Source organism: Nuphar pumila, chromosome 4, assembly GCF_984573655.1.
Source record: "Nuphar pumila chromosome 4, dmNupPumi1.hap1.1, whole genome shotgun sequence".
Lineage (NCBI taxonomy): Eukaryota > Viridiplantae > Streptophyta > Magnoliopsida > Nymphaeales > Nymphaeaceae > Nuphar > Nuphar pumila.
Window position 1 is genome coordinate 115,383,001 of NC_143252.1, and position 13,567 is coordinate 115,396,567.

A 13,567-nucleotide genomic window follows, 5' to 3' on the forward strand; every position below is an offset into this window, starting at 1 on the left:
TGCTTATGCACACATTCAATTTTCAATTAGTGTAATAGAGTTGGGGTTAACTATGAACAAACATTCAATAGAGGTACTAAGGTTATTGTAGTTTATTGGTTTTCATAGTAGTTATTGTAGGTAGTTGTATTAATTGAATATATAAAAACTATAATAGATGACATTTTCTTTCATGTTATTTTTATTAGATGAATTATATGGCTCATTTAACTTCTTCATCAGTGACTAGTGACTGTACTCATGAATCTTCTTCTTTATATGCTTTTGGGATAAGAGACAAGATTTTAGCCACTACTTTGTCAACCTTTTATGTAGTAATGACAACTATTTTTAATATCATTGTAGGTGTTTGTTGTTTCTTATTTGAATGCAGATTTATTGGCTTCTGCTTACTTATACTATACTTTTTAGAAATATGTTAGACACTTATACTTTTGGCCATAGAGGAGGTTTCCTATCTATCCACATGTCAAGCATCTTCCAGCTTCCATAGTAGGTCAGATCACCTAGTACCTAATGTGTGCTATGTTTGTTTAGTATGTGTTGATGTAAGTGTTACTTCGATATCAATCTCTTTATAATAAATAAATAAATAATTTTTTTACATTAATAAAATAAAGAATAAGACGTGTGAAAAGGAGACACAATATAAGCTATCGAAATAAAATTACAAAAAATAAAATGGAATAAGTTATTGACAATGTAAAAAAAACTTAAAACTTATACAAATGTTATATAGTCATTTTTATAATGCAAGATACACAAGATATAAACAACCAAATTCAAGGACATACTTATATCCGAGTTACAATCAACTGTAGCAAATATAAATTTATATATACTTATATTCGAGTTACTAATATATGAGAGCTACCATTTGAACTGTGATTTTTAATGGGTTTTTTGTTATTAACTCTTAAATCTAACAATACAATTGTAACCTACCTGTTTGATTTTATATGGGCCAGCTCTTAATCATCTGATTATGATGCATCACCAATAATTTTTAAGGCTTTAAAGTCAACAGCTTATAATCTTCACAAATATTCAAGGTTTCAAAAATCACATTTTTCATCCAAAATACAAAATTCAGCAGTTGATTCGTAGCAAATTTGTCATTCCGAACACATTTATATGGTTCGATTTGAAAAAGAAAAGTTGAAAATGCCCAGCATATGACGGTTCTTATATTTTCTAATTCTGATATTATAGGGATTCATTTTTTTTACTTCAGCCTACTAATCACCAATTTCACTGTTCCAATAACGACGCAATGTTGACTACCGTGGGGATTGCCCACGTGGGCAGCAGGGTGGTTGTGAGAGTGTTGAGTTGAAGACACCGGGTCAAACCCCACTGACCCACGGGTATGTCCATAACTTTCGTAGGTGGACCATATAAGGCACGGTGATCGTGGAGCTCCACCCTGGGTTTTCCTAGTTTCGGCGAGGGTTCAAAACTCCATGTTACAGTTTAACTGGTGGGTCTGCCCAACCCCCAGCTTGCCTTTAAAAAAACACGTAGCGACATGAAAGTAATTTTCGTATTTTACGAACGCAAATTGCACGAGGGATCGTCTCTCCCTGCAAAAAGGGTGCTGAGGAAAAAAATTCCAACTTCATCATTCAGAGGTGAACCAGCAATTTCTCAACCCGCTCTTCGGAAGGAGAAGAGAAATCCTAGGATATTCGGTTGGGTTGCCTCAGTCTCTCCTTTCCCTAGAGACGATGGGTTTGTACGAGGGGATCTATCGGCTCCTCATGCGCCGGAACTCCGTCTACGTCACCTTCATCGTCGCCGGCGCCTTCTTCGGCGAACGGGTAATCTCTCTCTCTCTCTCACTCAAGGTTCGTGGTTTGATGGATTTGATCAGACGGTTTCGATTTTGCTGTGTGTGGGGTTCTTATTTTAGTTTTTGTATTTTCTGAAAAATATTTTAGTTTTGTATCGGTTTCCTTTTCCGTTTCGGAAGGTTAAATTCTTCTTTTCTCAGTTTTCGCTGTAAGGGGATGTTTGGATGCACCCACTTATCCAGAAGTCCGGATAAGTTGGGAACTTTTGTTGTTGGGGATGGATGGCATTTTTTTTCTTGGATTATTTCAGCTTTATGGATAAGCGGTTGCGTCCGAGCTACCTGATGGATAAATCGGAGATGTCTTGCAGTTTCACACGTTGACCTACATGGGATTCGATCCTGAGACCCCTCGGTTATGGTAGTGCGACCTCGTCATCCAGCTACCTCATTCGTCCCCTTGTATTTGTTTTTTGGGGGGTCTATTTTTTAAATTGAATTTTATAAATGTTTTTATTTTTCTTCTATCTTTTATTCTTTGCATAGCTGGAATAATTGGGAAAGCATTTCCAACATCTTCATGATGGGTTCTGTTTGACAGATCAAATAAAAAGTTCATTGGACAACTTGGAAACCAAATCACAACTTCTCTTTTAAATATTCTTATTGCTAAACGTGAAGTTCAAGTCTTTGCAATTCCCCCCTTTTTTTTAATTTTCTAATTGTTATGTGCTGCCTTTTCTAATTCCAATATGTCAGATTTTAGGTCATAAAGTAGGAACAAATCCTGTTGGTAGTTTCCTTGTCAAGAAGGTTTTTTGGAGGGGTCTTGGTGAACATGGTTGGAAATTGTAAAGTATCATCTGATGTGAGACTTCAAACCAAGGAGTTCAGTACAATATACTCCTCAAATTAGTTTCAGGGTGTAACGTAGATCGTATGATACACTACCTGGATTGCCAAGAGCTACCCGAAACGTTTCACTGCAAAAGTAGCTGCCTCTTACCAAAACATGGAAAATGGTCATTAGTCACATTCTTCGTATGTGGTGCACGCAGTAATCTCTAAAAGTGTCCTGCTGTAAAGATAGCATTCTGTTTCAATGTTTTGACAAGAGCCACCGTGATTATACCAATAGAAGATATGAGATTCCATTCATAACATGAGGGTGTGTTTGGATACGTCTGGAAGAATTCTCAGGATTGAGGATTCTCTTTGAGCCTCACATTACTGTTGTTGGGGTGTGTTTCTTGAGGATTTGAGTTCTATGATTTTCTCTGATTCCCCAAAAAGGGCCATCAGATTACCATCCATATTGATGATAATTTTAATTCTTGAAAACAAGTGGAGTCCACTTATTTTCGCTTTCCCATTTGGACATGTGAATTCACACCACGCCATTATGAAGTCACATTTCCCCAGTCAAATGTAAATGCAAACACACCCTAAATAAAGGGCAACAAAGGTAATAGTCACTGCTCTAACATTTTGTTCACATTTATGCATATCACCTTCATATGTTTGATCTTACTCATCTATATGTTTGTTAGGATAATGCTTAATTTCTGTTGAATACTCGTTCTCTCAAAGGAAGCCATATTGTTGTTGATTTTTAACCTCATGAATACAAATATGGTCATCCTATTTATACAATTATACATGGTTTAATTTGCCCCCAGTTTTTTATTTTCTTCTGTGAAATCCACATTTTGATTCTACTGCCTATGTGTCAGAAAACTTTCACTTTATCCTTTATTTCTATTTTTCAGTTGTTATTAAGCGTAGGTCTTGATTCATTGCTGTACATTGTGCTGTATAATTATTGATTGCATTTGTAAATGCATCTGTATACGTAAATTCTGTTTTCCTTCCATATACGTATTGCCCTAACATTGACTTATAAAATCAATTAACAGTATGTGGGTTATGCTAGTCATATATCCTTGTACCAATGGCAAACTACAGTTTTTGCCTACTTGCAGAATGCTTGTTTTAGTTTTTACCTGCAGAACATGCATGGCTAATTTACATTGTTTCCCCTCGTGCAGGCTGTGGACTATGGAGTCCACAAGTTGTGGGAATACAACAATGTTGGGGTACTCTCTCTCTCTCTCCATGCATATGTTCTGCATGCTGGTGAAAATCATGAATATTCTTTTAAGAATGTTGTACCTGTAGCTATTGGAAGTGTGTCATACTTTCAAACATACATAATTCACACACACATGTATGTCTATGTAATTGTGTACGCACCTATGTATATTCTTATATTTGTAAAGTTATTAGTTGTAGAAAGTTGGCCCTTTATATGGGGCTAGCATTGTGATCTATGTTATGCATGTATTTTAGATGCAATGATATCAAAATTCCATGAGGCGTTGAGCTCATTGAGGGGATGTTTGTGGCTGAGGTTGAGCTGAAAGCTTTTTGAAATGGTGGCTTTTTATTTTCCGGCAGCATTTATAGGTTTCATAAATTGTAGTTCACGATGAACAACAAGATAACGGGAAGCTTTGTATATATTATATATGTATGTTGATAAGACCACTATTAGGAGGTTTGCATCCAATATTCTTAGAAACTATCTGTTTATTTTCTAAATGCTTGACACTAAGTAGGAACCGTTCTACCAACAGGTCTTGATTTCTGAATTGAGTTATCAAATAGATTGAGAATGTAGCCACCAAAGCAATATGTATTTTAATCATTCATCTCTCTATTGTGTGACAAATGTGGTTAGAGAATATAAAAATATATGCAAAGGAAAGGGTCATATATACGAAGCAGACTTGGTAGTGGAGTGAAAAAAAAAATCTGTCAAGGAAAAAAGGTATGTGTTAAAAAATTGCAACAACAAAAAACATGACAATATTTAGAAACATACAAGGGGGGCAAAAAAAAAAGAAAAAAGTGCATATGACAGGTTATATACTCATTTAAAAATAAAAGGTGTAAAACAAAGTAAGACTAGAGAAAAACACAAAAAGTCTAGACCATGTAATGCGTACTTAAATGAAGATGGAAGATTCTTGGTTAAATATAATATAACTTGTTAAATATAGATGAAGGAATGAAGTAGACCAAAGAAAGCCTGATTAGTAATTAGGAAATGATGGATAGACTGTCTTGTTGAGGTTGAAATCACAACAGTAAATATCAAGAAAATAGGGTGGGCATAAGGTATAATGATATAAAATTTTGGGTTTCAGTAGGCAAGATAGAAACAAAATGGTGGTTCATGAAAATATTCAGCAATATATGTCCAAGCTGAAAAACTTTCAATTGTTGGAAGAAAATTTTGGTTCCTATATGCAATATCAGAGGATATATACAGTTCTGCTAACCATCATTGTGTGGAACTTCCGAATCATGTTATGAAGTTTTTGGAAAAGCAGTAGAACAACATAGGTTTCTGAAAGCTAATCTCGCTTCATGTTAAAGAGCAACTTTAAAAGGAACTGAGATTTGTTTGGTTGATTCTGAGAAAGTTGATAACAAAGCCTAAATCAACTAAAAATATGCTAAATGTGTTTTTCGTGTTTTTTTTATTTCATTTTTAAAATCTGACTGTACAGATGTGATCTAAATACTTGATTTTATAGGGTTCAACTCGTGGAGCGTTTGATTCCGACACATCGGTGGGTTTTTATAAGGTTCGAAAAATCAAAGGTCTAAAGTCTTTGTAAATTCTTGAGCCCCCAAACAGTGGCGGAGCCACATACTGGCCAGGGTGGGCTAGTGCCCACCCTGACCCTGAAATCCCCAAATTCCCCAATAAGGCGTTCAGGGTCAAGGTAGGCAGTACCCACCCGGACCTGAATGTTGTGCCTCTCTCTCTCTCTCTCTCTATATATATATATATATATATATATATATATATATATATATCATAGTCACTTTATCGTTAATTCTCATAGAGATTTTCAAAAGTTGATAAATCTCGGGAATATCTTAGGAGTTTAAAAATTGAAAAAAATATAAATAATAACAAAACAGCTAAGAAAATAATATTTTTTGCATTGTTTTTCTTCCAAAAATATAAAGAAACATGTTTTTAAGGTTTTAAAATATAAAAGAAACAAAAAAATAGGAAATGAAAACTTAAAAAAAAAGTGTTTTTCCCCCAAAATATCATGTTATTATTGTGATAATATCGCGATATTTTGTCTTGCGATATTTTGAAAATATCGCGAGATATTACCTTTAATATCGGCTACCTTAAAATATCGGTATTTCTCGCGATATTTTCAAAATATTGCTGCACGCACACGATTGTGCCCACCCTAATTTGGATTTCTGGCTCTGCCTCTGGATCCAAATATCGTTGTTTTTCATTGAAAACACATGATCCACATGTCGATTAGTAGTAAATCGACCATGCCAAACACATTATGGGGTCGGAATCATGAAAGAAAAAAGCACCGGAAAAGCCAAAGAAACCATTTAGCATTTTTGCATCACTACTATATATGTATATATATTAATGGAAGAAAGGGATCCCATAGATATATTGTTATTCAATATGTGTATGTTGGGTCTGAAATTACTGTGAAAACTACATGCAAATGACAATCAAACTACATGCAAATGACAATCAAATTAAGGTTGAAGATCAACTTTTAGTCCATAAAGATTAAGTGGCATTCTTTATTGAAGATGAGATGCTTTATTGCGTGCTTTGTAGATGATATAACACTTATCAGTCAAAATAAAAAAATCTGCATGAGGCTAGAATTTTGATGAATGCCTCAGAAGAGTGCATTTTTTTAGTGTAAAGGCTGTTGACGGTAATAGATGTTGAAGATAGAATACTTTGCAATATACTAATGCAAAGAAATTTGATACTTAGGCTTTATTATACAACAAGATGGTGTATTCAATTAAGATATCACTTGTATGACAACTTGGCTGGACGATGTAGAGACAAGCACAAGCTTGTGGAGTATGTAAGCAAGAGTTCATGTTGCAGAAATATGTATGTTAAAGGGGTATATTTGAATAAAAATATTACAAATAAATTAATTAAAGATGCTTATGAGTTGTACCAATGAGAAAGAAATTGACAATAACGGGAGTCGGTTAGGTAGCCATGTTATATGAAGAATTGTCATAGCATTGATCAGAAAGGTTAGCATTTAGCAAGACATGATATTAAGAAAAAGGAAAGATTGATAAAGACTAAAGACTCAAAAGATGTATGTGAGAAGGAATGTAAATTAGAGAGCAAGGTATGGAGAACAGGACTCATAGAGCTAACTCCATGTAGTTGGGCTAAGACTTGATGATGGTAATGATGATTCATGTTATTGTTATCATTTTTATGATGTTTATTACTTTTAGTGAACAAAACCAGTATGAAACCCTTGGATCTGTGTTTTCATTTTTTTTTTTTGACAAAATTACTGCAACTAGGAGAAGATTTTGGCATTAAATGTGTACAAAATTCAGGAACTATCTTCCATGTTTGGCCATAATGACACATTTATAGAACACTTAGTTTCTGATGCAAGGGTCTTGAATGAAAAGTATTTTAAGATCTTCATGAAATTGCTTGTGGCCTGACGGTTTGGCTATTATTCAATCTTATGGGTTTGATGTGGATTTATTTGGCATACTCTTCGAAGAAAGAAAATTGTAGGTTTTTCTTTGTATGCAAGGGTTCTTTCAGTACAGAATTGAATCAAACTTGTGCACATTTTTTCTCTTTTGTGCATAATTACTGAAAATTTCTACTTAAATTCCTTATGTTAACAATAGCCTGATAAATGCTATGGTCATATCTTTCACCTTTTTGTTCTACATGATCTCTTACTTTGCAATCTTTTGCTGATAGTTGCTTGGCATATTTTCTGTTTCCTCACTCTCATTATTCCAAATTGTATGTTTCTCTTTGATTATCTTGCTGTTATTCATCCCTCACCTGTACCCTTGGAGTTAAATTGGCCCTTTTCAAAATCCAGCCGTAATTGATGGTTTTCTTCTAGAAGAATAGTTTCAAGCGTGGTGGCAGTTAGGTCTTAGATATCTTGAAGCTTGCTTATTGTGATGCTGCTTTGGAAACTGGAAGCTAGGTCATTCAAAGCTTCCTTACTATTTCCTGGGAGGCATGCTTTTGACATGGAAATTGTCTTTATGGGAGCTGACAGTTGAATTCGAAGTTGAGGATTTGTGATAAAGTTGGGTTAAAGTCTCTCTATGTTTTTTTTTGTATAAGAGGTAGCTTAGGCTTCTCTTTTGTTAAACAGAATTGGCAATGCCTGCTTTAAGAGGTATTTGTCAATTCAAGGAATGCACTTTCCAACTCTCCAACTCCCTCTGGTGCCTTCTCAAATGTAGCTTTTAAAGCACACTTCCACAAGGAAATTGTGATTCCATGGGAAGGGAACAAAACCCTACTTTTATTGGGTTTAAGAGATCACTATTGACTCATTTTCTATAATTTCTTTAAAATGAAAAAAGATGGATTTATTTTTATAAAACTCAAAGGTCTTTTGGGTGACTCCTTGAAAAGAATAAGCCAAAAAGTGTTCCAAAAGTTTTCTTTTCATCGCAAGAACATGTACGCACTTATGTATTTATGTGTATAGTTTATAAATTTTTATGCGAAAATTCTGTTTTTTGCTAAGTTTATAGCTTTTTATGCAAAAGTTATCTGTTTTTTGCTACTTTGGTACTAATAAATAATGATTGTTGCTTGAATTTAAGACATTCATGCTGGTTTTCATCTTTGTATCTCATAGACTTTTTACATTATACCAATTTTATTGTGCAGTCAGAAAAGCATATAAAAATTCTTTATATTCCATGTGTATTCTATTAGCTTGTGCTCTTTGTTTTTCAGTGATTGGAGACTTTACTTCTATTTCCTGCCATGCTTCTTGGTTCTTCTTCCTTTTCTTACAACCTGGATTGCCGGTGCTCTTGCAACCTTGGCTTGCGCAGCAGCCTATCTATGACTTTCTTTCTCTTGTAAGGAAATAATTTATAAAGCAACTTGGAATGCCACCCAATCTTGACCTTTGGAACACAGGCTTCTCCTATCATTGTCTTCTGTCTGTTTTGTCTTCTTTTGCTTGGGAATTTTGAATTGCCACATTTGCTGAGGCCATTATTCTGAAGAAAGTTGGAGGTTAGCTACTCAGCCTTCTATTTGGCAGATGTAGCAAAGATGGGTTTCATGCAAAAGTTTTGGAATTTATCCGAACCAAACAATTGCGGTGCTTCTTCAACTGCTCCATTTGTCATTTTTGTTTTTATTTTCCAGGTTATATCACATGAAATTTATAACTAGTTTTCATTAAGTTGTACCACATTAGTCTGACCTTTAACACACGCTAAATAAAGCTTAGCTAGTTACCTGAATGAGCATAAATTTGCTTCTAATATAACTGGTAGGGTTGTACCACATTCAGCCTTCTATTTGGAAGATGTAGCAAGTTTCATGCAAAAGTTGTGGAATTTATCTGAGCCGAACAGTTGTGGTATTTCTTGAACTGTTCCATTTGTTATTTTATTTTCCAGGTTATTTATCGCATGAAATTTATAACTAGTTTTCATTAGGTTGTATCGCATTCAGTCTGACCTTTAACACATGCTAAATAAAGCTTAGGTAGTTACTTGAATGAGCTTAAATTTGCTTCGAAACATAACTAGTAGGGTTGTTGGTCTGGCATGACAAACCACAACGTGTGCCTTCAATGGTGGAACTAGAACAACAAACTAGGTCAGTTGTGAGACATACTCTGTTCCTTCGCCCCTGTTCTTGTTAGTGTAGTTTTACATCAATTGCCTCATTGTTGATGCTTTGACATTCCACACAAAGTGTTCCCTCAATGGAGGTCGCCAAAAGATACTGTTGTCCTGATTTTGTAGTGATCATTTTCTTTGTTGAGAAATGATCCTGTACTGTGCATATGTGAAATTGGTCCTGGCATCGATTGCATAATAAGGCTCATATGGAATTCGTGGTTGAGCCTGACCAAGTATATGTAAGTGTCATTCCCTTTAAACCGGTGGTTGTACCATAGTCACCGGAAGCTTCTTGCTTTATTGGGGAACTCTCTTTTCTGAAAACTTGCTTTGGAAGCGGGAAACTCCTCGCTTCCTCGAAAGGAGGGAAAGCTTTGGGAAATCCACTTCCAGAACATGGAAAACTTTATTCCCTTTAGTGGGAGACCCGTTTCCTCTTCGTTTCTCAAATCAATTCCCTTTCACTTAATGTTTTCCTCTCGCTTCTTGTCACTTCCTACTCGCTGTCCCCTCACTTCCTATGTTTTTCATATTAAAAATATATATTCTTGTATAACAAGCTAGGGTGTTGGTTTTAATATTGTTTTATATTTGTGTTTATTATTTACTGCTGTTCGTGCTTCATATTGCTTTTTGTGTTTCCTTTTTATTTTTTATGCACTTGCATAATTGCTTCATAACTATATCTCGCTTCCTGATTCATACTACTTTCTAACACTTGTTTCTTAGCTTCAGCTTCATGCATCGCTTCTAGTATCCATTTCATTTCCTGGTAACCATGGGTTGTGCTATCCTCATGTTGTGTTCAGTGTCATTCGTGTATTGTTTGCTCCAGTATATTTCTGTTTGCCTCTTTTTTAACATTTTTCTTTCTTGAGCTAAACTCACACGAGCTCACTTTTCCATTTGCAGAAGAGGTTTGAGGACATCCCAGTGTTAGGGACCAGACAAAGTGAAGGATGATCTCTCTCTCTCTCTCTCTCTCTCTCTCTCAGCGCACTCTGCTATTTTTGGAACAAATAATTTTTTGACCGATACAACGTGACTCAGTGCTTTGGTGAACATGACAAGATACAGTTACTGAATTTGTGCTGGTCTTCTGCTATTATGATCCACTGTGGTCGTGCATGCTCTGTTATGCATATTAGCTAGCAAAGTTCAGGAAACTCTGTAGCTTATATGCTGGATACTGCTTATGATCAATAAAATAATGCAAGTATGTGTCCGGGTTGTGTCAGCTCGTGTTCGGTTCATATCACCAGGGACACGGCCAAGTTGGTGTCTTGTGGAATAGGTTTGAGTAACATAAATTTATGAAGTTACATTTTGAATTCAAACTAAATAGCCAACCAGGAATAGGTCAATGGGTTCGGTTTGTATTGGGTATTCTGACTCGACTCAACCCGAATTCCTGGGTATGGGCATAAAAGATGCCAACCTGAATATTATTGAACCCGACCCAAGTAATGTGCAAGTCGGGTTTGAGTTATGATTTTGTTGGATATCTGACTCTATCCTGTTTGAACCAAATGTTATATTTGTATTTTTAGTAAAATTAAACTCCATAGATTATATAGATGGGGGTTTGGGGTTTCAGTTTTTGACCCAACAAAACCCGAACCTATAACTCAAATCTGATAACTAGTTATTTGTTGTATTTAGTGACAATGTGCATCATGTTAAATTACTAAAGTACCCTCGTGTTTCAGAACAATAAAGCCTTTCAAAAAACATGCGTTATGATATCTTTTAAAGCCTGAGTAAATTGGGCATTTTTGTTGCAATTAATGTTTTCACTGACACAAAGACGTGAGTTTCGTGAACAATGACGAACATATGTGAACAAAAAGAAATTTGGGACTTGCACAAAAAGAGATGCGGTTTTAACTTAAATGTTTTTCAACAAAGAGTTGCGAGGACGGGGAACACATGAAAAAGTATTGTGAATTGAGAACTTTTGCAACAAATAAAATGTGATTTTTCTCTTAATTGATGTCAACAACCGATATGCAATTATGCAAATTTGCAAATTTATTTTACGAGCAATGATGAATATACGTAAACAAAAGAAATTTGAGACTTTTGCAAAACAACACAAAATATTTTTTCTAATATGCAATTTCAACACAAGATATATGGTTTTAACCTAAATGTTTCACAACAAAGAATTGCACGAACGGGAAACACTGTAAAAAAGTTTTGCCAACATAAAATAAATTAGGATTTTTTCAACAAATATATGTAATTTTAACTTAAATATGCTAATTTTTTATGTTTTGCATATATCTTTTTTAAACATTCAAAATTCCCAGAACATTAAACCTGGTTTTGGCCTAGTTAAATATGAAATATTTAAAACATAAATTTAAACTCATAATTTACATATTTAAAGTTTGATATTTCATAAATTACAATATTAATCAACTTATAATCCCTATATTTGCCCACAGCTCCAAATCCTCCGTCATGACATTGCTACATTATGTTTTATGTTGTGGTTCTTTATGCTTTTTTGCCTTCTTCTCTGCATCGTTTTTCATTTTCTTATAAAATGAGTTTATATGATTCTTATTGTTTGTTACATCATTATGAAAAAAATATCATTAGCAAACAACTAATATACTTTTACATGTATAGTAACATACTTTTATGCGTCTTCACTTTCCTTATGAATCTTTTTAATAGAATAATTGCACTTTTGTCTTGTGATTGCTTTGGTTGCACTCCACTAAAGTGCACTAAAGTGGTATCCCAAATTTATTTTTAAAGTTTTCCGTCAAGTACGTTACGCAATACCCAATATGACATGTAAGTCACGTGTGGGGAACAACATATTGTAGCCCTATGTGCCTATATAAAATAACAATTATGCTTTAGCTCTGGGTATTTTAACTTTACATGCACCAAGAACCACACCCATGAGTCGTTCGACTCCTTAACCACAACTGTCAATGCAATCAGAAATATCTAACTGCAATGATCAATATCATGGGCCAACAATAATATACTCATGTAAGTAGATGACATTATTTAAAAAACCCATCAATGCATGCACGAAATGATACAAACAGGTACATAAATATCGCCTATCGATCTCAATGTATGTTGTCGATCCTTGGTTAGTCATAATCAAATGATGACAATATGTGAAAAGAAATCTGGACTCTTTGAATGAACTATATAATGCCACCCTAGTCAATTATCATCCATACCATACTTGTTTGTACGTAACCTCTACACCTTCCTCACAACTAATGTCATTTATGATTTCTCTTTAAGTCATTTTCAAGTTATCGTGCAAGCATCCATGAATAGTACCTGAAATCTATTTAAAAGACTTTTTTACTACCAAGTTGCCTAATGATCCACTACATGTATGATCACTTTGATACTTCTTCACTTGAAATAATGATGCTCCCCACACTTTTATGCAATGGATATTTCAAGAGAAATAAATCATAGTTTGTAAGTTTTTTCTTGTGCATATCATAATGACTACTATTGTAGCTCTTTGTGGATTTTGCTTTATAGTTATTCTTGATCACATTATCTTTAAAAAATTCAGGACAGTGTTGAAGATCATTAAACCTTTTATCGATATCTCAATCGATTGACTCTGTTAGTAGCCATTAAAATTGTTCATAATCATTAAGTCTTTTGTTACGTAGTTGCACAAACAACTGAGATGTCTCTACATCAATGATTGCCAATTGTTCTTCATCGAAAAAGAATTCATTTACCGTTCAAAAAATAGTTAGGGTAGTGTCACGTCGATCAATTGGCACCATCTCGATCAATTTTTGACCATAAATGACCTGGCATAGGAAAGTGTCAAGTTTTGAAAGGTGAGTGTGGAAGGGGTGGTGGACTGGAGAGGGACCCCTCCCTCCTTGCTCGATAAGCCAAGTTTTGAAATAAAAACAGGGATGATCTCATTTTACAAACAATGAACAAACTGGGTTTTGGTCCAAACGCTACCTAAACGGTTACTGGTTCACCGCAAATATTAATTAATTTAGTTGGTCA

At 34.6% G+C, this 13,567-nt stretch overlaps 1 protein-coding gene across 1 annotated transcript; it reads left to right on the forward strand.

The window, feature by feature from the left end:
- Positions 1 to 1,580: 1,580 nt before the first annotated feature.
- LOC149840711 (cytochrome b-c1 complex subunit 9, mitochondrial-like) lies at positions 1,581 to 10,766 on the forward strand. The gene is made up of 3 exons (XM_090003277.1): positions 1,581 to 1,820; positions 3,841 to 3,888; positions 10,454 to 10,766. The coding sequence occupies exons 1-3, from the start codon at positions 1,728 to 1,730 to the stop codon at positions 10,502 to 10,504; spliced, it is 192 nt and encodes a 63-aa protein (XP_089859403.1). The 5' UTR covers positions 1,581 to 1,727; the 3' UTR covers positions 10,505 to 10,766.
- The last annotated feature ends 2,801 nt before the right edge of the window (positions 10,767 to 13,567 follow it).